Raw genomic sequence first — 23611 nt, forward strand, 5'->3', positions numbered from 1 at the left:
CCTGTGCCTCCTCCTGCACAGGAACCTTGCCCTGCTTTGAATCTTGCCCAAATTCATAACCGCAATTTACAGCGTGTGTCGGCTAACATGTAAGTCCCACTGTATTCAATGGAGCTTACTTAAATGTGTTGAGGACTGCAGCCTTACTCCTAGTGCAAATTCTTGGGGTCTCTTAATAGATTTAGGCCGCAATCCTATGGATATTTAGGCAGAAAAAAAGTCCTACAATTCTCCAGCTGGACAGGATGGCTGAGGAATGCTGGGAGCTGTAGAGCTTTTTCTGCCTAAACATGCATAGGATTGCACCCTTAAACTGCAAGCCTGTACACTTTTTACCTGGGAGAAAATTCTGTTGAACTCAGTGGGGTTTACTTATGAGTAGACATGTACAGGACTGCACTGTTATTCTATTTATTGTTCATTTATTTTTTTATAACCTGCCTTTCCACCTAAAAATGGTGTTCAAGGCAGCCATCAATAAAATCCAGATTAAAAATAAGATCTTAATTAAAACTTAAGATTAAAACGTCATTCATTTCACTAAGTTATTTCGTGTACATCCCCCACCTTTGCTCCACACAGAACTCAAAGCACTGTACTTAGGGGTTCCACGACAGTCTCCCCATCCAAGCAGTGACGATCCCTAGCCCTGGGATTAAGCGCAGCTACCTAAATAGAGCCCCTTTTTATTGTTACTATTTTTCAACCTTATTTTAAAAAGGCATTTTACAGAGTAACAGGAGAAGCTGCTGCTTTCTCATATCACAGTGCCGCAGGGGAAGAAAAGGTACGCCTGCCACAATTCCCTCCTTTAATTAACTCTTAAAGCTGGGGTCTTCATTCAGCCAGAGGGCCAAATTCCATTTTGCAGAAGCTCTCTGCGGGCCACATTCCAGGGGTGGGCAGGGCCAAAGGCAAAAGGGGCAGGGCCAAGATACAAAAATACCAGCACATTGTACTTTAAGGGTGCAAGCCAGAAAAGGCCCTAAAACTCCCAGCATGCCCCAGCCAGACATAGGGTGCAATCCTATCCATGTTTAGCCAGAAACAAGTCCTATAAACTCCCAAAAAGCCTATCCTACGTCTTAAAGATAGAGGAGCCCTGTCCTCCTTCAGGAACAGTCAACAGAGGTTTGGGCCGATCAACATAAAGTAAGGCAGAGGAGGCATTTTTACCCAGAACAGGACACCAAAAAAGTGTGTTTGGGGTGGCGGGGTGAGCTTTTTCTTGCAAAATGCAGCTTGGCTCACTTCCTCGAGTTACCTATAGCCATTTCCCCAGCACTCAACTGTCTATGCTGCCTTGAACTGGATGAGGAGTAGAGGGAGAGGAGAATGAGCACTGGTTTGTTCTGCTTTGGGGGCAGCAAGAGGAAATGGTCTGTTGTCATAGCTCTAAAACCAGAGCCTGAGGCTGAAATCCTGAACAGGCTGACCTTGTTCACTTCTTAGCAAACATGCCTTGGATTGCAGTAACTGGGAAAAATCCCAAAGTTTCTGCCACTAAGGTTGCCAAAGTAACTGGGACGGGGTAGAGAAGTAGGAAAATACTTCCACATCTTTAGCAACAGCTTCAGAGCATGGGGTTGAGCCTTTATACACCTGGCAAATGGCTACAGATCAACACGGCTGCTAAGGCATAGCTGCAGGGACTTGTTCATAAGTTGGCAACCTTAAGCTGGTGAGCGATGCAAGGACCCCCAAGAAAGGTTTCTGGGTTTATTTTTTAAGCTCTTTTGCGATGCCTTCCTCATTCCTTAAACCAGACTTTCCCCATCCTGATGTCCTCCTCCCAATGGGCCACAGCTTGCGGTAAAGGCGGCTTTACACATTTCTTCCTACCTTTACTTCTGTATTACTCGAAGCTAAACTCTGGTGGAAACATTTTGTTCCTGGCACACTTTTCTGTTTCTAGATTCACAAGAAAACAGAAAAGTGTTCTTGAATCTGTGTGTTTTTCCTGTTTAAGGAAAGAGACTTAAGGACAGCAGAGAAGAAAGTTCAGGTATACAAGAACTTAAAAGGAACACCTGGGCATCCCCATCTGTGTAACTTAGATGGCCTACCTTGCAAAGCACCCGTACAAAAAGTTGTCTTCCCTTCCGAGCTGCTCTTGCAAGTTTGCCAAAGACGATCCCGTGTACCCCTCTCTTACCTGCGCTCAGGTAGATGCCTCCCCAGCCGTGCAAATAACAGAAGATCTTCTCCCTCCCAAGCCACAGTCTCCCCTGGGTCTTAAAGCCAGCAAATTCTGGTTTGGAATGCAAACAAGGGATCCATGTGAACCAGACATCAGTTTAATTTAAGAGGTTCTGGGGGAAAACCTGGCTAATAACATCCTGTAATAGGCTGCCAACTTTTATTTATTTTTACATTTTTAGCCCAAAGATTCTCAGAAATGTGCCAGAGAAAAGCATTGCCAGTTGCCTTGTGTGTGTGCAGGGGGGAAGGTGGGCCAGACGGTGGGCCAAAAAATGTAGAAATAAATAAAAGTTGGCAGGTGAAAGTTTTCAAAGCCAAGGATGAAGTGTTAGCATCTGCTGTCGTCTGAAAGTCAAGATGCCATTAAAAGCACAAGAGCGAGAGTTGGGAAAAAAATGGGCAACCCTGAATCTGACTGGGGTGGCCAAATGCAAGAGAGGATGGGGGCTCCTGCACCTTTCATAGTTGGGAGGAAGGGGAAACATCAGCTGGTGTGATTTGACATCCATCAAGTACTAAATGAAGACTCCATATTTTGGTGCAGTATATATTTGAACACCAGAGGGTTTAGTGAGACAAATCTGTCTCTCACTGACTGGTATCTTCCAAGGTGGGGAACTTGTGCCCTGCCATGTGGCTGGACTACATCTCCCATTATCCCATTATGCAGGGGTTGATGGGCACTGGAATCCCACATCATCAGGACAGCTGCAGGTATACTGCCTGAACACAGAGCACCTCCTCGAACCTAGGACCCTCCCGATGTGTTACCCTACATTCGTTGGCCGTACTGGCTGGGGATTATGGGAGTCGGGCACCTGGTTGAGGGAAGCTGGCGTATACGCTTCTGGGTGTGGAATGGGGTGAAGACAGGACCAGTGCAGACCGTGGTGGTGTACTATGGCATCACAGCAAATGCTGGGTCAGGAGTAGCAATTTGGGGCAAGGAGAAATGATCTGGAGGTGGCGGGGTTGGCCGGCTCAGATGCCAACGCTGCCTTACACTCAGTCTGTGGCCTTGGTAAGGATGCAACCCTATGCATGTTAGGCAGTAAAAAGTCCGGCAGCTCCCAGCATTCCCCAGCCAGCCATGTTTTTCTGTCTAAACATGCACAGGATTACCCCTTAAGTCACTTTTCTACTTCTAGCTTAGGGAGCAATCCTATGGACCCTAGACAGTGGGGGGAGGGGGGATAGGATAGTTTGGATTCCTGGATCCAAGGTCAGAGACGGAGTAAAGGGGGTGTTCCATGGGCGGGGCGGGGCGGGGCAGGGCGGGGACTGGAGAGGCCTGGATACAAGCTATCTCCAGGCCTCTCAGCCTCCTTCCTCCCCCTCTGACACACCCCAGTTGCACGAGCAAAACAGCCCATCTAGCGAAAATGCAGAGCGGGAGGAGCAGGGAGGCAAAGATCACTTTGCATCAGATAACCATAAACCCCTGAGTTCGGAGGCTTCCGATCATCCCGACAGGATTGCGCCCTTGGCAACTTGTCTCCCACAGTGGCTCAATGATGCTTCTGGGAAGCTCCCAAGAAAGGCCTGAAGAAAAGAGCTCTCACCCGCTGTCACTCCCTAGCAACTGATATTCCAAGGTAGACTGCATCTGAACATGACGATTCCATGTATTAATAATAATAATAATAAGCATTATGCATGCTTCCCACAGCCTCAAAGCAACTTGCACACACAAATACCGAAATCCATAATTAATATAAAGGGGAGGGGGGAGCAAAATCAATATAAACAATAATTAGCACAATAAGATAAATTTTGAAAATAAAACATCATAAAAACATGCTCTAACAACAATACAAAACAAAAAGTGTTCCTCCATAATACACAAACTCGTCCCTGCTTTATAGCCTGGAATGAATACCACAAAAGCAGCCTGCAACTATCGGGCCGGAATTAGTGTCCAAATGCCTGGGTGAATAACTGGGACATTCAGCTCAGCCTCTCCAACTCGGCATCCTCCCGATGGCCATGCTGGCTGTGGATGCTAGGAGTTGCAGCCTGGCACATCTGAAGAGCACTGGGTGGGGAAGGGTGGCTTAGCAGACAGGACAGGCATTCACAGGCACAATTTAAAGGGTAGGGATGGTTTGGGCCTCCAGAGGTTGGGCCTACAATCCCCACCAGACCTAGCCAGTTCAGCTAATGATGAGGGAAGATGGGACTTGTAGTCCAAACCATCTGGAAGGCACCAGGTTGGGGGAAGGCCGGTTCAGCTGGTAGGACAGGCATCCACTGGCATCCAACTTGAGGTAGGGCAAGAGTAGGTTGCTTATGGCCCTCCAGGGGTTTGGGCCTACGGCTCCCAGCAGCCTCAGTCAGGGTGGCCAATGACGAGGGATAACGGGAGTTGTGTTGTTGCCAAACTTCTGGAGGTGCCCGACCCCTGAGGATGGGGAATGTGGGGCAGATAGAGCCGGGAGAAGACACGCCGGGCACGGCTGAGCAAGGGGAGTGCAGCGCCCCTCAGCTGACCCTGGTAGGGGACCAAGACAGCCCTGCCAGTTCATCACCACCCGCTTCCGAGATCTCAGCATCTCTGGGCGGGTGCTGCTGCTTCCTCTTTTATCTTGCTCTGACACCCATTTTCTTCCTCCTTCTTGCCTTCCTCTTTTCAGCCTCTTGGCCCACGCACAGAGATTTTGGTTTTTCCACAATTGCACACTTTGGGACCTCTTTGTCCTTTTTCTTTTGCTTTCTGCTATGCCTCCTCATCCCTTACTCTTCTGGGGAAAGCCCAGCTCGGAAGTGTGCCAAAGGCTGATTTCCTGAAAGGGCAAGTGGGCTTCCCGCGGCAGAGGGCGAGCGAGGTGCCCGGCTTCTGTTTCCCGCTGCCTGCCTGCCTGCCTGCCGCCTGCCTACCTGCCTGCCTGCTGCCCCTCCATCTCTCCGGGAACAAGACATCCCTCCAGCCACCCTGGATCCCAACCCCAAGGAACCGCTCCTCTGGAGGGAGCCTGAAGAAGGCTATCAGACCTTGCGGGAGAAGGATGCCCGTCAAGTGGAGAAGGAATATTACAGGTAAGGTCCCTGGCTCTCTCAAAGTGCCCTTCCTTCTCCTCGGCGGCCCCGCATGCCTGAAACTCTGCTGGCAGGCCTCCACCCTTCTGCCCTCCTTCCAAGCCCTCCACAAAACCCACCGTCTCCGCAAAAAAACGCTGGCTCCAGCCATCCGCCCTCACCAAAGCGCGCTCCTGTCTTGTCACATCTGCTTTCATCAGTCCAAGCCTTCCCCACCCATGTGCCCTGTTTTGGACTACAAGGCCCAGATTCCTGCTATTGGTCCTGGAGGCTGATGGGAGTTGAAGTGCAACCCATCTGGAGGGAACCAGGTTAGGGAAGGCTGATCTCTGTCCCTTCCTGGGCTCCCCCATTCCTCGCCTCTCCTTGTTGTCTTGCCTGCTGTTGTGATTCCACATCGTAAGCTCCTTCTGGCAGGGAACCTGCCTGTGCTTTCCTCAAGTTCCTCTGTCCAGCATGATGTACATTGTGATAGTGTATTATTGTTGCTGCTAGTTTTTGTTAGCGATACAGAGGTCGCAGCTGAGCCTCGCTGACAGGGAAGGGAAGAAATATGGGTGCAGGGAAAGGGGTGATGGTGTTGAGGGAGGACAGGAGGATAACCAACTGCCAAGAAGGAGAGCAATCTCAGGTTAAATGTCGGTACAGGAGTATTTTGGGATGGCTCAGTCTTGAATGGGCAGTGAAGACCAGCTGGCTTTGCCAAAGACCTGCTCCTGCTGGTGATAAGGCTGCTAGAACTGCCTTGTTGATATGGATCAACGAAGCTTCCTGCCGTTTTTGGATTCTCCTTGTGGGTGTGGCCATGGGGTTGTCACGATGAACGCCTGCCCTTCGAAATTGTCCACCACACCACTGAGGCTTCCCAATCCCAAATGTGCAGTGACCACCAGCAGAAGTGAGGGGAAAGCACTCTGCACATACTCAGAGGTGCCCTTGCCCCTAGTAGTGCGTGGGCCCAACTTAAGGCGGAGTCCTTCTTCCAAGGAGACACTGCACTCCGGCAGGAGGGCTTGACTGAGTGCTAGTCAACCCTGGACCACCTCCACGGTTTTAAAGAAGCGTTTCTCAGCTTCACAGTGTGCCTCCTTCTGCACTCCTGCTGGACTCCATTCGTTTCTGATATTGTACCCTCTTCTCCTCTTCTTGTTTCAGGACTCTTAAAAATGGGCGCCTCCTCCTCGCCACCTTTTCCGCCGTGTTGGGGAACTTCAGCTTCGGCTTCGCTTTAGTTTACACCTCCCCGGTCATCCCAGCTTTGGAAAAAACATCGGACCCCAACTTGAAACTGACAGAAACAACGGCATCCTGGTTTGGGGTAAGCAGAGCTGGCCGGCAGAGCCATGGAATGGAGCCCGGGTCATTGTCTGCGGCAAATTTCCAAGGCTGCTCAGCCAGGGGTGTCAGAACTCACTCTGGGTTTGATGGCCGGGTGTTTCAAGGTTTTAGCCTCCTCCTTTGGGTCTTCATGGGAAAGACTAAAATCTGAAGCTAAGGGGACATCCTAGTTTCTGCTTGGGAGCTTTTGTGATTAGCTCCACCCACTTTTTCATCAGGCTCCACCCCATCCCACCAAGCACCAACCCCTGACCTTAATCCACCACTCTTAGCTCCACCCTCTTAGGTCTCAGGATCTGAGCCTCAGGAGGAACCAGCAGACCATGAGGGTATTGGTCATTCCTCAGAGGCAAAGGCGGTGTGTGTAGGCAGTGTTGCATAGTGGTTAGAGTGTTGGAGTGGGACTCAAGAGACATGGGTTCTAGCCCCCACTCGGCCATGAAGGTCACTGGGTGACTTTGGGCCAGTCACTGACTCTCAGCCTCACCTACCTCACAGGGTGGTTGTTGTGAGGATGAAATGGAGACGAGGAGGAAGAGGAGGTAGATAACCATGTAAGCCGCCTTGGGTTCTTTGCAAGAGGGAAAAAGATGGGATAGAAGTTTAATAATAAAAAACTTTTTTTATTCAGGCCCACCTTTGCCGTATAACCTGGTCTGTTGCTGAAGGGCGGTTGAATCGATTGGATGCTGTTCCTTTCTTTTATTATTGTGTTTTTAATTGTGTTTTTAACTCATTTGCTCTTATGTTGTGTTTTAATTAAGATTTTGTTTTAATGTATTTTATCACTATTAAGATGTTTTAAGCGCCATTTTTGGCCAGAGAGGTTGTTTTAGATATATGTGTGTCTCTGTCTGTCCTGTTTGTTTATATGTTTGTATGTAAAGGGGTTTTATCATGTATTTCAAAGGTTTTTGATCTTTGTAAACTGCCCCGAGAGCTTCAGCTATTGGGCAGTATAGAAATGGAAAAAATGAAATGGAAGTATAGAAAAAGAATGAATGAATGAATGAATGGTGACTCGTGCAGAGATGCCCCAAGAGTTATTGGATCATTTGATCACACCAGTGTGTAAACAGGGCAGAATTGCCCACCCACTGACAACAAGCAATTGGAAGGAGTGATAACTCATGCAGAGATGCACTGGGCGCTCGTCTCTGAGGCTAGATGATTTTGCTGCATCCCTACATCCAGAGTAACTGGGCCCATTCAGTCATTCCCAGTAATCATAATGCCCAGTGTAGAGACACGATAGAACTACTGCTCCCAGCGAGGCAGGCAGATCGGGAGAAGGCCATCTGAGGGTCATGATTCATGCAGAGGAACAGTGGACAGACTCCTCTATGCAGATGGGTGCTCTGGGCTTGCAGGAGCCTTTGACGGCTTTGTTAATCGGTGTATCCCATTACACAGTTGTGTGAATTAAAGCACCCAGGACTCTTTGTGCCTGAGGTTCAAGGTACAATGCTGCAGCTAGGTAACCTAACTTCTGATGAAACAAGTGGATTTAGCATACAGTTGCTTGTAGTTAGGCTTGCAAGGTTTAAATGGTATATCATCCAGCTAAAGTGTAATCTTCTGATTGGCAGAGAGGTGCCAGTTTTAACCAGTGGGGCTGAGAGATAAAGGCAACCATTTTTATTGCCGGAGGCTACTGTGGTTGTGGCACAGTGCAGAGGTGTCAGACCTCTTTCATCCCAAGGGCCAAAGTCCATTTCAGAGAAGCTCTCAGGGTCCCAGATTTTGCCCACTGGTTTGTGGTTCAACATCCCTGCTCTAATGGACGAAACAGTGTTAAAGATATTTTGAGCAGTAGCATTTGTTGATCAATTAAACTGTATTTTTCAACAACTCTGCGGTTTCAACCCTATGCAGATGTAATTAAAACTAATTGATTAATTGGCTTTAAAAAGGAACCGGAGCTCTGTTTATTTTCCATTGCTTATTCTGTATTTTGCACAGCTTGTACCGTTTATTCTGCTTGTGAGTAATTGCTCTGACATCTTTATTGACTCCAAACACGAACATAACTTGTCCGAACATACTTGCACAGTCATCCAGACCCGCTTGCAACGCCGGTTCCCCTTCTTCTTTCCTAATCCTCCCTTCCTGTGTGAGGGCCTCGTTCTCTTGAAGCGACACAGGCACACTTTCTAAAGCTGTATAGGACACTTTAATCACTCTGATTTTCAAGCCCATCTTTGCAATCATAAGGACTAGAACCTTTATTTAAAAGAAAAGAAAAGAAAGCAAGCTAGATTTTTCAGGATGCCGAAATCAAGGTCAGGTTATTGCGCACTATCCCTTGGTCACAAGCTGCTGTTGCTTTCAGAGTTTCCAGAGTTGCTTTCCTACATCCTCTCCCTGTTTATCTCTGTGTTGCAGTCCGTGTTCACCCTGGGAGTTGCTGCGGGCGGTTTGGGCACCATGTACTTCAATGACCGTCTGGGCCGCAAGCTCAGCATCATGTTTTCCGCCGTCCCATCCGTCATTGGGTATCTTTTCATGGCCAGTGCCCAAGAGGTCTGGATGCTGCAAGTGGGAAGGCTGCTAACAGGATTTGCAGGAGGTGTGACATCTGCTTCCATCCCAGTAAGATTTGGACTTTCTGATTATCAGGGCCTGTGATATCATCAGCCACCCCCTCCATTTTTCCTGTTCCCTCTGAGTTTAGCTGACATCTTCACAGTACCCAGGGAAGAAATGGGTTTTCCCAGCAACACGCTATCCTTGTTGTAATGCAAAATATTTTAGGAACATCCGTGGGTCCATCTAGCCCAGTATTGTCGACAGTGACTTGCAGCAGTGGCTCTCCACAGTTTCAGGCAGGTGTTTTTTCCTGCTCTATTTGGAGATGCTGGGATTCGAACCTGGGAATTGTAGGACTTTTCTCTGTCTAAATATGCATAGGATTGCGGTCGTAGTTATGAAGAACCATACAGAAAACCTCCAAGCAGTCAATGGATTCCACCTATATTTTTGTCTGTAAATTTAGCAGGGGAGTGTTAAATGTAGTACTCTCTGTCAATAACTAGATTGAAAGTCAATGCATTTGTCTGTCTTTGGAAATTTAATAAAAATAATATTTTAAAAATAGCTAGGAACAGAGTTGGGCAGGAAGCCAGGTTTTTCTGTTTGTTCAGGACTGCTGAGGATCCTGTTTTGCTGGTAAAAATTCTGGGCCGTTGGTGAATCCAGCAGCCCAACCGCTTTGGTCCAGCCTTGGCTTGCGACACTGACCTTCCTTCTCCTTTTTCCAGGTCTACATTTCTGAGATCTGTCACCCTGGCATCCGAGGCGCATTGGGTTCTTGTCCTCAGATCATGGCTGTCTTGGGTGCCCTTTTCCTCTATGCTTTAGGCAAGTACCAGATGCGAATTCTGGGAAATGGCAAGAAGTTGCAAGTTTCTCGATTTGGGGACAGGGGGCTACTGGTCCTTAGAGCATCTCAAGTTGATTCATCTGAGCTACGGAGCTCTTTGAAATGATGCGCTGCTTGTTCTCAAAGGATGACAGTGTCCTTTCCCCCTCCTCAGCATCCCGCCAACCCTGGATATGTTCTCTTCCAATCTAAAGGCCTCCCCTGCTGGTTGGACAAGTAGGACCAGCTCAGGAGCTCCCCAAGCTGCAGGGGGTTTGTGACTGTTGTTCGGAGAAACACAGGAAATTTCACAACTGTGTTTTGAACTTATCTGATGGTCTGACTCCTTTGGGTTAATGCCTTTTGGTAGCTTTGGCAGAAGATACCAAGGGCAATCGGAGTTGACTTGAATCAGTGCTGTCATACTCCAAATGAAGGAGATCTATGCCAAAATAATAATAATAATAATAATAATTATTATTATTATTATTATTATTATTATTATTATTATTATTATTGTTTGCCCTGCCCAAGAAATCTGTGCCAAAATGTATGATTAAGCTCAAACTACATGTTACGAACAATTTGTGTTCTGTGGGGAATTAAAATGGCTGAGCACTGGGGAAATGTTTCTAATGGAGGGCCCAGAACAGTTGATGGATCCTGGTAGGGTGGCCATGTGTCCTACTTTACAGAGGACAGTTCAAGAACCAATGTGATGTACTGGTTAGAATGTTGGACTGGGACTTGGGGAGACCCGGGTTCTATTCTCCACTCCGCCATGAAGCTCTCTGGGCGACGTTGAACCAGTCCCTGGCTCTCAGCCTAACCCACCTCTCAGGGTTGTTGTGAGGACAAAATGGAGAGGAGGGGGAGCAAGAGCAGCTGATGGCAATGGCAGTGAGGAGGAGACCCCCTGAGGGAGGGGGCCCACTGAGGCCCAACAAACCTGGAGCCAGCACTGAGGCCCACATTCACCCCGATCCAGGATAAGATTACCAGTTTTTAAGGGAGCAAGGCTTAGCACCTTTGACAGCTGTGTAAGACCTGTGGCTCCCTCCCCATGAGGATATGGTGGTAGGGAAAGCTGCACCCGTTGAATGTCTGCCCATCCTACTCTTGTTAAAGATGCGGAGCCCCAGTGGCCTACGTCAGCCCCTGCAGACCACCTTTAAACTGACCCTGGTCGCTCCCACCGACTACGAGACATGTTTCCCTTTCAGTGGGAACGTTCCTATGAAGGGCAGGTTAGCATTCGGCAGGTAAGGTCGGGTAACGCAAGAGCCTCAGACACCTGCAGTGAGATGCACAGGCTGGGCAGGGACGAGACGGGGGTCTTGGTCATGTTCTGGCCAGGCTCTCGATTGCAAAACCAGAGACCGGAAAACAGATTGGGAGAGATCATAACAGGGCCCCTACGGCGCCTGCTGATTAGCTCAAAGTGCTCTGCAGGATTTTTCAGGGATCCAAACAACCCTGCCAATAAGGGACGCCCATCCCTGCCTTTTATTTGCTTATCCCTCTTGGCTTCTCCCTTCCCCGTTTGTTTTCTGTCAAAATGTAGATTGTGATCTTTTCAGCCCAGACCTCTCCCTCTTTCTCTCGCTCTCTTTTTACTCTGAAAAGCACCATCGATGATGATGGTGATTACTATTAGAGATCCTGTTATTAGAGAACCAGTGTGGTATAGCGGTTAGAGTATTGGACTAGGACTCAGGAGATCCGGGTTCTAGTCCCCGCTCGGCCATGGAGCTCACTGGGTGACTTTGGGCCACTCACTGACTCTCAGCCTAACCCACCTTGCAGGGTTGTTGTGAACAGGGATATCAGAGAAATCTGCAACGGATTCAAATGAGTTCAGGTTTTTCTAGGAATCCAGCCTGTGGATTCCACAGCAGAGCATTTTTTCCCCCAGGTCAAGCAGACTTCCAGATTGGTTTTTCCCTCCTAGGGGGGCAGGGGAAAATTTCCACTAATTTGCATTCTAATAAGTTGAAGGTTTTTGGCTTATTATAAGCACTTCCTAAACCAAGGGTGCAGAACCTTAACCTGCGGGCCTAACCTAACAGAACCTCCAGGGATTCCTGGAAGAGACAGGGCATGCCCTGGAGAAATCTCCCGTGTTATCTCCAACTGAGAGCGGAGATAACAGCAGTGTTGCGGGTGGTGGGAGAGTCAGCCGGTGCTAGGCAACTGCTCTTCCAAGCACTGGGCAAGACCCTTTCTCTGTGCTGAGGAGAGACATGGAGGTCTGTGCCTCTCCTCAGCATGAAGAAAGTAAAACTGGGCTGTGGGGCAGGGCAATGATTTGGCTACATCATCCAGCCCACAGAGGAGCCACCCAGCCCCCTACCAAAGATACGTTCTGCACCCCTTTCCTAAAGAATGAACAATCCGGATACATTCGGAAGGAGAGGTGCCCTTATGGGTCTGTGTGGGCTGCACGCCACATGCCCAGGAGGCCAAACGGTCTTCTTAGCTCTTCCTGTGTCTTCTTCCCCTCACAGGCCTCGCCGCCCCCTGGCGCTGGCTGGCCGTGGCCGGCGAGGTCCCGGCCCTCCTCATGATCGTCTTGCTGTACTTCATGCCTGACTCGCCGCGTTTCCTGATCTCCAAGGGGAAGGAAGACGAAGCCCTCAGCGCCCTGAGGTGGCTAAGAGGCATGGATGTGGATTACCAGTGGGAATATGAGCAGATCAAGGAGAGCGTGAAGGAACAGGTGTGCGCCACGGCAGAGGGATGCTGGGAAATTGTGGGGGAATGACGCCCAAAGCCGCCTTGCGAGATGAAAACTGGCTCTTGGGGGCAGTGACCTGGGGGGAAGTCTAAAGCAGCAAAGTTCTGAGAGCAAAGGAAAGCCAAAATGCACTCTTTAAGACCCCAGGAGATGTACTTGCGTAAGCAGCAACAAAATACTCAGTTCCATTCCCACTTCCACAGTTTTCTGTCCTTTCTCTCCCACTCCTGCCACATCTGCATTCTGTGCCACTAAGCATGCCCAGACATCATTGGGCTGTTTGGGGGTTCTCCTCCTTGCTTGTCCCCCGCACAGAGATTTTTCGTAATTTTCCGAACATTGGGGTTTCCCTCAGCCTGCCGATACCTCCCTCTTTTGCACTGTTCCGGCCACATGAGCAACGGCACTCACCTCCGAACATCGGAAATAGAGGGAGCGATGATTCGGAATCATCTGCTCCAGGTGGGTGTGGCAGGTGGGCGGAGTCAGCCAGGGCCAGAAGCTGCCACCTGCAGTTCAATGGTTCACCACATGGGGAGTGCTGATGGGAGTTGGAGTCCAACAACATCTAAAGCAGAGCTGGCCAACTCGTGGCCTTCCACATAGTGTTGGACTCCAACTTCTGTCGTCCCTGACCATTGGCCTATGGCCTACCACTCCCATCATCCCTCACCATTGGGCATGCTGTCTGGGAATGATGGGAGTTGTAGTCCAACACATCTGGAGGGTACCAGGATTGCGGAGCAGGGGAGGGGCTGATCCGACCACTTTTTTAATCTCCGTGTTTCTGTAGAGCAAACCGATTTCTTGGGCCGAGATCAAGACACCGTACATCTTCAAGCCCATCCTGATCACCGTGCTGATGAGGTTCCTGCAACAGCTGTCGGGCGTCACCCCCGTTCTGGTGTACTTGCAGCTCATCTTTGACAGCACGGCCGTCATTTTGGTAAGCCCCCCCCCCCCCCCAGCTCCCTGGCCTGCTTCCCCTCCGTCCTGTCCTTCAAAGCGCTTTAGGGCCATCCCCAGCCTGACCCCGTTTTGCCCCTGACTTCCCTTTCCTGCCTTCCTCAACCTGGTGCCCTCCGGATGTTGTGGACTTTGTCTCCCTTTCGCCCCAGGCAGCTTGCACCAGTGGCACGTAGAGCAGCGGCACTAAACTTTTTATTATGTATGTGGAGGGAGGGAGGGAGGGAGCCACCCCCCCTCCCAGCAGTGCAGGCAGGGCAAACAGTTACCCAGGTAGGCTGCCACCACCCCTCACGTCCTCCTTAGCCCAAGCCAGGGGACTCTCAGTCCTTATAGGACACTCCTAGGGCTTAAGAAATAAGGGTCCAGGCCAGCATCCTCTATTTCAAGCCCTCGGCCTGAATCTTTAAACAGTAGCAGTTAGCCAAGCAGAAGGCCCTGAATTTAGTACCGGGGCTGACTTGGAAGGAAGCACACAGAAACCTTGAAATAGGTGGTGGTTTATTTATGATGAGGGAATGGGGAAAAGGGCATAAAACACATAAAGGAACCTGAGGGACAATGGAACAAAAGAAGCCCGATTCTCCTCCAAGGGAGGCTCGGAAGGTGGCAACAAGGGAGAGGGCCTTTACAGTGGTGGCCCCCAGTTTGGAACGATCTCCCCACCAAGGCCCTCCTGGCGCCAACACTGCTATCTTTTCAGCACCAGGTTAAGACTGCCCTCTGCTCCCAGGCTTTTAATGGCATATGATGAGGCACTTACGCCCGCCGTTTGAACAGGCCTAGTATTTTATTGACATTGTTATTAGCTGTTGAAATGGTTTTTAAATTTTGCAGATTTAAATGTTTATGCTGTGTTTTATCTTGTGAATTGTTGCAAACCGCCCAGAGAGCTTCGGCTACTGGGCAGCATAGAAATAAATGAAATGAAATCCGCACACCCCTGGTGCCCACAAACCCAAAGAAGTTGGGAACCCCTGACTCAGTGCTAACAATAAAACCAAGCTGAACATCCCCCCTCCCTTAAGGGCACCCTAGCGGCCGAATGAGACATGATGCTGAATGCATCCTTTGGAGCCACTATGAAAACTGGGGGCCTCCCCCCACCCAAGAAAGAAATAATGACCTTCTTCCTACTGATTCCAGGACTTCTTCCTTCAAAAGGGAACTGTCCCCTTTAAAAAAAATGTTGCCTCAGGAAGGGGGAGCATCCCACATCCTGATTCGAGCTCGTGCACCAATTTGTCTTCGCAGCTGCCGCAGTACGACGCCGTTATCGTGGGGGCCGTCCGCTTAGCGTCGGTGCTGGTTGCCGCCTTCTCGATGGATAAAGCCGGGAGAAAGATTCTTCTCTATGTCTCAGGTGCAGGCTTCAGACACTCCATCGCGCCCCACGTCATGCATCTCCAGGCGCCAAGGGTCGGCACGCTTGGGCACCTGCCAAGGGCCCAGACCCGGCCAGGGCCCTCCTGACAGGAGCCCCCTGGAGTTGCTCCTCCCCTTCACCATTGCAACCTGCTTGTTCCCCTGCCTCTCGCTCTGGCCCAGGCAATGGTAGTGGTGAGAAGGGAGCAGATGCCGCGGCCGCCTGGCTCCTGGGCTCTCTGCCTGTCAATGAGGAGGAGGAGGAGGCCCAAGGGTCATCGAAAACCTGGAGCCAGCACAGTGCAGCTCCGTTTCATAGGGTTGGAGGGGGCCTGTAAGGCCATCAAGTCCAGCCCCCTGCTCAAGGAAGGAATCTAAGTCAAAGCATCCCTGACAGGTGGCTGTCCAGCCGCCTCGAATGCCTCCAGCGAGGGAGGGCCCACCACCTCCCTGGGTAATTGGTTTGGTGCAAGGGGACAAACAGGCCAAGGCCGGAATTCCTGGCCACTCTTAACCCCCATGCCTCATGTTGTGTGTTTTCTTTTTTCCTCTCCTTGCGCTATCAACAGCCACCGTCATGCTCATCTCAAACCTGACCTTAGGCTTCTACATCCACTACATCCCTCTGCATCCCGACAACTCCTCAACAACAACGGCTAACAGTAGCTGTGAGGGCCTCACCACGGGCACGTCAACAGGGCTCACCATTATCCCACTGGTCGCCACCATGTTTTTCATCATAGGTAGGTAACCGAGCCAGGTTGGTAACCAAGAGCCAGTGTGGTGTAGTGGTCAGGGCGCTGGACTGGGGCTTGGCAGACCCGGGTTCTAGGCCCCCTTCAGCCATGAAGCTCACCAGGTCCCTGACTCTCAGCCTAACCTACCTCACAGGGTTGTTGTGAGCATAAAAATGGAGAGGAGGGGGACCATATAAGCTGCTTTGGGTCCCTTGCAAGAGAAAAATGGCAGGATATAAATGTCATAATATATTATAATAAAATGATGCATACCATCTGTTATGAAGTCCCAAATCTATGAAAGCCTGAGGCCCCCTCCTCCTCTCAAATCGGTTCACGCAGCACAAGGGTGCAGAACTTCAGGGCTGGGCCCCCAATCTGGCCCTCCTGGGGGCAAAATCTGGCCCTGTGGGGTTCCCTAGAAGGCCCCCCACACTTTCTGCAAATAGTTCGGTTTCCTGGCTTTTGTGCAGTCCCCCCTCCCATTCGATAAGGTTGAAATGCCTCTCCTAAGCCACAGGTACTGGCAGCAAAAGTTTTAAGCAAAAATGTGCTGGTACTTTTGTCCCCACCTCTTTTGCATTTGGCCCCGCCCACCACTAGACCATGCCCCCGCCCCCAGACGGTGCTCCTCCAAAATGCAACGCAGCCCTTGGGCTGAAAGAAGTTCTGCAGCCCTGGTGCAGCAGCTTCCAGCCCAGTTCTCTCGCTCCCAGCTGCAGGTTGCAAGGGGAAGTTGCCATGTCTGCAATTGCCCAGCCGACGGTCTCTCACGGCACCGTGAGGGAGCTGGTCTGTTCCACTGAGGTCAGCGACACATGCGCGCAAATACATTTGCCTGGGAAGTCAATGGCTTTTGCATTACATGCCTCTACTAATTGGTCCATCCATCTCCCTTTTGTCAACTCTGATTAGCAATAAGGTCTTCACTGGCCAAGGAAGGGCCTTTCCTAGCTCTCCAGTTAAGATCCAGGACAGAGTCTTCAACCTTTTGGGGTCGGTGGACCTGTTTGGAATTTTGGCAGAGTGCTGTGGGCACTCTCACAAAATGGCCACCACAGGGACAGCTTGCCCATGCATAAAATGGCTGCCATGATGGGTGTCGCTGGTCACAAAACACTTGAGAAATAAAATAAAAATCGGGAGGGGCAAAAAACTCCGCAGGAGCCAAGGGAGGTGTCAGGCAGGTACCACAGCAGAGACGAGTTTAAGTCTAGATTCTGGGGGTGCCTTTGCATGAGGGGCTGGACTCCAACTCCCATCAGCCTGGCCAATGGTTGGGGATGATGGGAGCTGTGGTTCAACAAGATCTGGAAGACCTCTGTTCGCTACCCTTTCTTTATACAAATCTATTATTATTATTATTATTATTATTATTATTAAATAAATGTATATACCACTTACCATATTAAAAAAAATGTATGACAAAACTGCACTTAGAATAGTATTATGGGTAGTTCTGATCACTGAACCAAAAGAAGGATATTGTAGGGATGGAAAGGGGGCAGAAAAGAGCAACCAAAATTATCCAGGGGCTGGAGCAAAGTCCCCTACTAAGAAATGTTACCCTCTTTGGAGCTCTTTAGTTTAGGAAAAAGACAACTAAAGGGACATGACAGAGGTGTACAAAATTATGCATGGTGGAGAGGGAGATGTTTCTTCCTTGCTCACAATACTTGAACTCAAAGGGGTCATCCCATGACGCTAATTGGTGGGAGATTCAGGCCAGAGCAAAGGAAGGGCTTCTTCACACGGCGCAGAGTCAAACTATGGAATTTGCTTCCACAAGATGTAGCGATGGCCACCACTTTGGATGGCTTGAAGGGAGGATTAGACAACTTCCTGGAGGAGAAGGCAATCCATTGCTACTGGTCCTGATGGCTATGTGCTACCTCCAGTACCAGAGGCAGTGTGCCTATGTGCACCAGTTGCTGGGGAATGTGGGTGGGAGGGTTATGCTGTTGCACTCCTGTCCTGCTTGTGGGTTTCCTGTGGGAAGCTGGTTGGCCACTGCAGGAACAGAATGTTGGACGAGATGGACCCTGGGTCTGATCCCACGTGGTTCTTATGTTTTTATTATGGGATAGCGCCAAGGCGGGATTGGCACATGCAGCCTCGGTGGCCTACCATCCTAGACTGTCCTAGGAAGGGTCCGTATCGTAGCTCAAATCCTCCTCCTGGCTTTTCCTTCTTCTAGGCTACGCCATGGGCTGGGGTCCCATCACCTGGCTCCTGATGGCCGAGGTTCTCCCCCTGAAGGCCCGGGGCGTGGTGTCTGGGCTGTGTGTGCTCGTGAGCTGGTTGACCGCCTTTGCCTTGACTAAAGTCTTTCTATTGGTCAAGGTAAGTAGAGGAAGACGGGTCTCTTCTACAACAGGCTCACCCTTCTCCTGGGAACTAGAGTTCTCTATGGCAAGGATGGCAAACCCATTTCAGCCCGAGGGCCAAATACCATTTGGGAGGACTCTCGGGGGCCGCATTCCTGTAGTGAGTGGGGCCCAAGACAAAGGGGTGGAGACCTTTCAGCTAAAATGTGCTAGTGCTTTTCTTGGTTTCTGGTTCCACCCCTTTTGCCTCTGACCCTGGAGATCTTCTTCAAAATTTAATTTGGCCCTTTTCCTGAAAGAGATTTGACCCTTCTGCTTTTCAGCCCTCTCCTCTACACTTGGCCAGAAAACGGACTTTGATCCTTGTCTGAAGTCCATCATCAAATCCCTACGATATTAATGTTAATGTTGCACAGCATTCCCCCTTCTTTTTGACATGGTCATCTTACGGATCATTTGTTTTATTTGGCCAGGAAATGTACGGCCTCGAGGTGCCCTTCTTTTTCTTCAGCATCATCTGTGCCCTGAACCTGATCTTCACATATCTCATTCCTGAAACCAAAGGAAGATCTTTGGAGCGGATAGAATCGTACTTCCGAACCGGGCGGAAATCATTCCTGGAATCCTTCCGGCGCCCTCGATAACCAAACGAATTCACGCCTGGACGATGAGATGTGACACTTTCGCAGCTAATGTGGGTTGACCGGCGTGGTAACACATTTCCAAGTGAATGGGTCTCACCCCTTTGGAAGTAGAGAGGCATAACATGCGATTTCTCATTTGCATGTGTTCATTTACTTAAAACTGAAAGACAGTGTAGCAGCTAAGAGATTAGTAATACAAATCAAGGCGGCTTCGGTTTGATTCTCACTTCTGCTGTGAACTTATTATGGGTCTGCAGTATGAAAACAATAGCACTGACCTACCTTACAAGGTTGTTGTAAGGATTACCAATATAATGTATGTGAATGACTTTGTACAGTATAAAGCGCTATATTAATATCAAGCAGCATTCATTACACCAGCAGGCTTTCGGCCCACGAGCCACATTCCATTTCAGAGAAGCTCTCGGGGGCCACATTCCAGTGGTGGGCAGGGCCAAAAACAAAGGAGGAGGGGCCAAAAGTTCCAGCATACTTTAGCTTAAAGCTCTTATTGCTAGGAACTAAGCTTTAGGAGAGGCATTTCACCCTTTTAGAATGGAGGGGGGGGGGATTGCAGGAAAACCAGAAAACCAATAATTGGGGGAAGTGGGTGATGCCTTCTGGGAAATCACAATCACCTGGAACCACAATCTTCAGAGCAAAAAAAGCAAACATTAACACACTTGCACTAAGTGTGCAATCCTAAACAGGTCTACTCAAAAGGAAGCCCCACTGAGTTCAATGGGATGTACTCCTAAGTAAGCATATATAGGACCACAGCCTCGGTGGGGACATTTGGGGCTCAGTGATGGGGTAATGCCAGAGCGAGGGAGGATCACAAACTGTGCTTTTTCCTACCTGCCCCTGCAGATAATAATAGGTAAGTACCTGAACTGTTGGGTAGAAGGGTGTAGACAGGCTGAATCATTTGAGCATTAGCAGCAAGCTTGGGGTCCCAATGGACCCACTGCCTGTTTTTTAAAAAGTAATTTCTTAGGAGGGTTTTTGTTCTCTACCCTTGGAGGTGGGCTGGGCATGCTGTGTGGTTAAGGCAGGGTGTCAAGCCTCAAGCCCGTGAGACAAATCCAGCCCTTTGGAGTTCCTGAAAATGCCACCCCCGTTTTCCCATGCCCACTGACTGTCTGGTGGTTTCCCAAGTTTCTCCCATTCTAAAAGGTTGAAATGTCTCTCCTAAGGCTGAATTACTGGAAGGAAGAGCTTTCAGCTAAAATATGCAGGTATTATTTGCATTTTGGCCCCCTCCTACCCGTTGGCCCTGCCCACAACTTGAATCTAGCCCCTAAGAGCTTCTTTAAGGTTGAATTTGGCTCTCAGGCTGAAAGAGGTCTGACACCCCTGGATTAATCAGAAACAGAGTCATATGATGAATGAGGAGGGGAAAAGATTTTGATTTTTCAGGGTGGGAGAAATGGAGGACTTGCATATTTTTTGGAAGAGGAAATTTTAATTGGGGGAAAATAAGCTTGTGGGAGGGAGAATTCTTGTGGAGGTTAGTGAATTTGAGGGCATGCAAAAGGAAAATGAATGGGGGGACAAATTATAGATGGGAAATTGATTTGGGAGAGCTGTATGAAATTAATTGCAGGGAAATTAAACAAAACTATCCAAATTAACAGGGGATGGCGGGGGCGGTTGGAGGGGTGACCCTGGGCAAATCACATGTATCGATCTAGTCCAGCATTCTGTTTCCATCGGGCACCAGAAATTCATTTGGCTTTGGAACATTTATCAGCCACACAGATACACTTCTAAGCTATTCTCTGCAAATGTGATGTCTAGAAACTCGCCTGGGGTGATTAAAAAAAATGTTATCCAAGGTATCAAATTCTGCACTTGTAATAGGGACGTCTAGAAAAGCTGAATACACACAACTCTCGGAAGATGGAGAAGACTGTAGCTCTGCAAAGATCAGTTTACATTTTCTTTCATCCACAGGGACTAGCTCCATAAAATGCATGCTGCTTTTCTGTTTGCCCATCACATGTGTGTGTGTGCACACACACACACACACGCGTGTAGTAAAGAGCTTTGGAAACCACAAACTTATTACCAGAGGTAGAACGGTCTTTTTATTCACTGCATACACAAAAGAGGATCAGTTTAGGCAGTTGTACAAGAGATTCCACATCAAATAAAAACTAGCTCTTTCCAACCAAACCTTTTCCCAGAGACCTGTGCAGAAGTCACACAAACCAGCACTGTCAGCTTTGGGGGCTTAAGCAGGAAGAGGACATCTGCTCAAGGTTGCTTAGATGTAGGCACAGTGCATGGTGCAAAATACCTTCTCCCCCACCTCCAAAAGCAGGGTCCCTCCCTTGGAGCTTGTACCTTGCATCTGTCTTCAGTCTTACATCGGTCTTCGCTTTTGCTGCATCTGTCTTCAAACACAGCGGGGAGGGTTTTCCAGATGAGCCAATCCTCATGATGCACTGCCAGTATGGTGTGCACACGCAGGCGCATTGCTTGCAGATGAAAATGGGCCATCGCAGACATAAATGCAACAGCAAGAACTCATGCTTCACCTGCCCTCACCTCAAATGCCATGCTTTTTGGCGGAACCCCCCACCCTTCATCGATTGGCAAAGGAATCACCAGTAGATCAGCCTTCCCCAACCAGACGGGTTGGACTACAGCCCCCATTCCCCTAGTCAGATGGGGATGATGGGAGTTGTAGTTGAGCTTCTCTGGAGGGTGCTGGGTTGGGCAGCGTCAGAGTGACGGATGGACATGTGTGGCTGAATGAACCAGCCCACAGCAATCCGAGAACGGCTAGAGCTCCTTGGCCAGCAACAACTTTGCTGTTGGTGCATCGTGCGAAAAGGTCTTGGCGCCCAGGCCTGACGTTTCCAGCCCCGGGTCTAATCCCAACACTGAGACAAGAGCTCTCAGACAAAGCACACCTCTGTCACACTAACCCAAAAGGGCATCCCATATTCCTTTAACAATCAAGCAATGTGTTTGGAAATCCTGCCCAAACTGTTTGCCAGTTTACTTGCGCCTCAACTACCAAACAGGTTCATCAATCAACTAAGCTGTTTATAAAGAGAAAAAACTCCACTGTCCAATTCAAATCAAATCCTATTTCTATTTGCAACCAGGAACAGATGAGTCTGTCCTTTCCAGTTTCCCCCGTTCCTCATTTTCCCAGTCGTATGTTCGGTATGTCCTAAACTTTTGAGAATTTTTTTGTGTAAAGTTTGCATATAAATCCATAGGCGTTTTTGTGTTCACTGGCTAATACGTGCACTTTTGTGTGCTGTTCTGCCTAAAAGACACACCTTTGCCAGTCATTTCCCTAATATCAAAAAAGCACCTGAGATAAAGGAGAAGTTTTCTGTGCAAGTCAGGGGAGGTCCTGTGTGAGACTGCGCCAGGCAGCGTTGCATCCTGGGAAAAATCAGGGCAGCATCAGCTCCAGATGCTGGAGGTCAAGATGCCCCTCAGCAGGCTCACCGCCTTGCTATTGTCACTAGCGCCCATTCGTTGCCTCCTCTCTTCCCATACCCACTCCGCACCAATGCCCAGGATGAGAAAGCAAAGGGAGTTGAGGTTCCAGTTTCAATCATAGAATCACAGAATAGTAGGGCTGGAAGGGGCCTATGAGACCATCGAGTCCAACCCAAGTTTCTTCTAGCTCTTGCAGCTGCACATACACTTGGAGACGGCAAGTGCACAGGCAGCAACAGCAGGGAGGGAGAGCAGGGCCCGGGATTATGGAGATCCACGCTGGGGCCCATGTCTGGGCATGAGCCTCAACGAGTGCCCTACAATGCCGACTCCTGGTGCCGACCCTGAATAAGTGTCATATCGAGGGGCGCCACGTGTCTGACTTTACAGCAGGACATCCTTTATTTGAAGGGTTGTCAGGGGAGAGTCCTCTGTTTCAAGGCCTCCTCTATTTGCCCCTGCCTCCCTGGAACAACATCAAGGCAAGTGGAAGACCAACCTGGCCCTATACATCGGCCAGAGAAGGAACAGCTGCAGGGAGCTTGTTTCGCACTTCCCTGCCGGAAAGGACACCTGCAAGAACTTTAAAACGAAGAACTGGTGCCTGAGGTGTGCTTTTCTGTTTTAGATTTCCTCCTCCCTCCTGACCGCATTTCCTTTTGTGTCGTGTCTTTTAGATGGCAAGCCTGAGAGCTGACGGTGCCTCGTTATGGATCTTTGTAAGCTCTTCCGGGAGCCATTTTCGGCTGAAGAGCGAGGGAACAATGCTGTAAGTAAGTAAATAAATAAATATATGATGGCCTGTCCAGTCCAAGCCTGCTATAAAGATAAAGAGCTGTAAAGCTGGGAGAACAGGAACCGTGAAGGCATCCATCCACAGTTAGCACCTGAACAAGAGACCGAGTGGACAGTCTTTCTATTAGGGTGAGATATATGGCATTTCTATTTCACTTGTTTTTTATTTATTTATTTATTACATTTATGCCCCGCCTTTTTTCCTCTTGCAAGGAACCCAAGGCGGCTTACATTATCCTCCTCCTCTCCATTTTATCCTCCTAACAACAACCCTGTGAGGTGGGTTTTTCAGTTACAGTTACCGACACCCTTTCTCAGTGTGCATCTGTGCAGATCAATCAGCATGTGCACATTTTATGAAAATGGATGTTCTGTTTTGTCCTCTTTCGGGGGACGTCGTGTAGGTGGCTACTGTGTAAAAAGTGTTACTGTACAAGGGGGGGGGAGATTACAGTGCAGAGCAGGGGTGTCGGAGAAATCTGCAACAGATTGAAATGAGTTTGGATTTCTATGCATCCAACCTAAGGATGCCACAAGAAAACAGTGTTTTCTTAGTCACGTAGTTTCCACAGACCAGTTTTGTCACTTTGCGGCTGGATTTGTGCTAATTCACATGAGTACAAGTGCATTAACTA

At 49.3% G+C, this 23611-nt stretch overlaps 1 protein-coding gene across 1 annotated transcript; it reads left to right on the forward strand.

Annotated features, from left to right (window-relative positions):
• Window positions 1–5011: 5011 nt before the first annotated feature.
• On the forward strand, window positions 5012–22983 carry SLC2A6 (solute carrier family 2 member 6). The gene is made up of 11 exons (XM_084820895.1): window positions 5012–5238; window positions 6394–6556; window positions 8962–9168; window positions 9837–9936; window positions 12445–12656; window positions 13468–13620; window positions 14895–15003; window positions 15575–15748; window positions 17940–18085; window positions 18543–18763; window positions 22859–22983. Exons 3-10 carry the CDS (start codon window positions 9004–9006, stop codon window positions 18711–18713), a joined length of 1230 nt encoding a protein of 409 aa, XP_084677021.1. The 5' UTR covers window positions 5012–5238; window positions 6394–6556; window positions 8962–9003; the 3' UTR covers window positions 18714–18763; window positions 22859–22983.
• Window positions 22984–23611: the final 628 nt, after the last annotated feature.

This window comes from Heloderma suspectum, chromosome 14 (assembly GCF_057233095.1).
Source record: "Heloderma suspectum isolate Gila_16-S chromosome 14, 16-S_ref, whole genome shotgun sequence".
In the NCBI taxonomy this organism is placed as follows: Eukaryota; Metazoa; Chordata; class Lepidosauria; order Squamata; family Helodermatidae; genus Heloderma; species Heloderma suspectum.

Coding starts and splice junctions, on each gene's coding strand:
- SLC2A6 (XM_084820895.1), top strand. CDS start 9,004: ATGTACTTCAATGACCGTCTGGGCCGCAAGCTCAGCATCATGTTTTCC. Junction 15,004..15,574: donor GATTCTTCTCTATGTCTCAG/GTGCAGGCTTCA, acceptor CGCTATCAACAG/CCACCGTCATGCTCATCTCA. Junction 15,749..17,939: donor CACCATGTTTTTCATCATAG/GTAGGTAACCGA, acceptor TCCTTCTTCTAG/GCTACGCCATGGGCTGGGGT.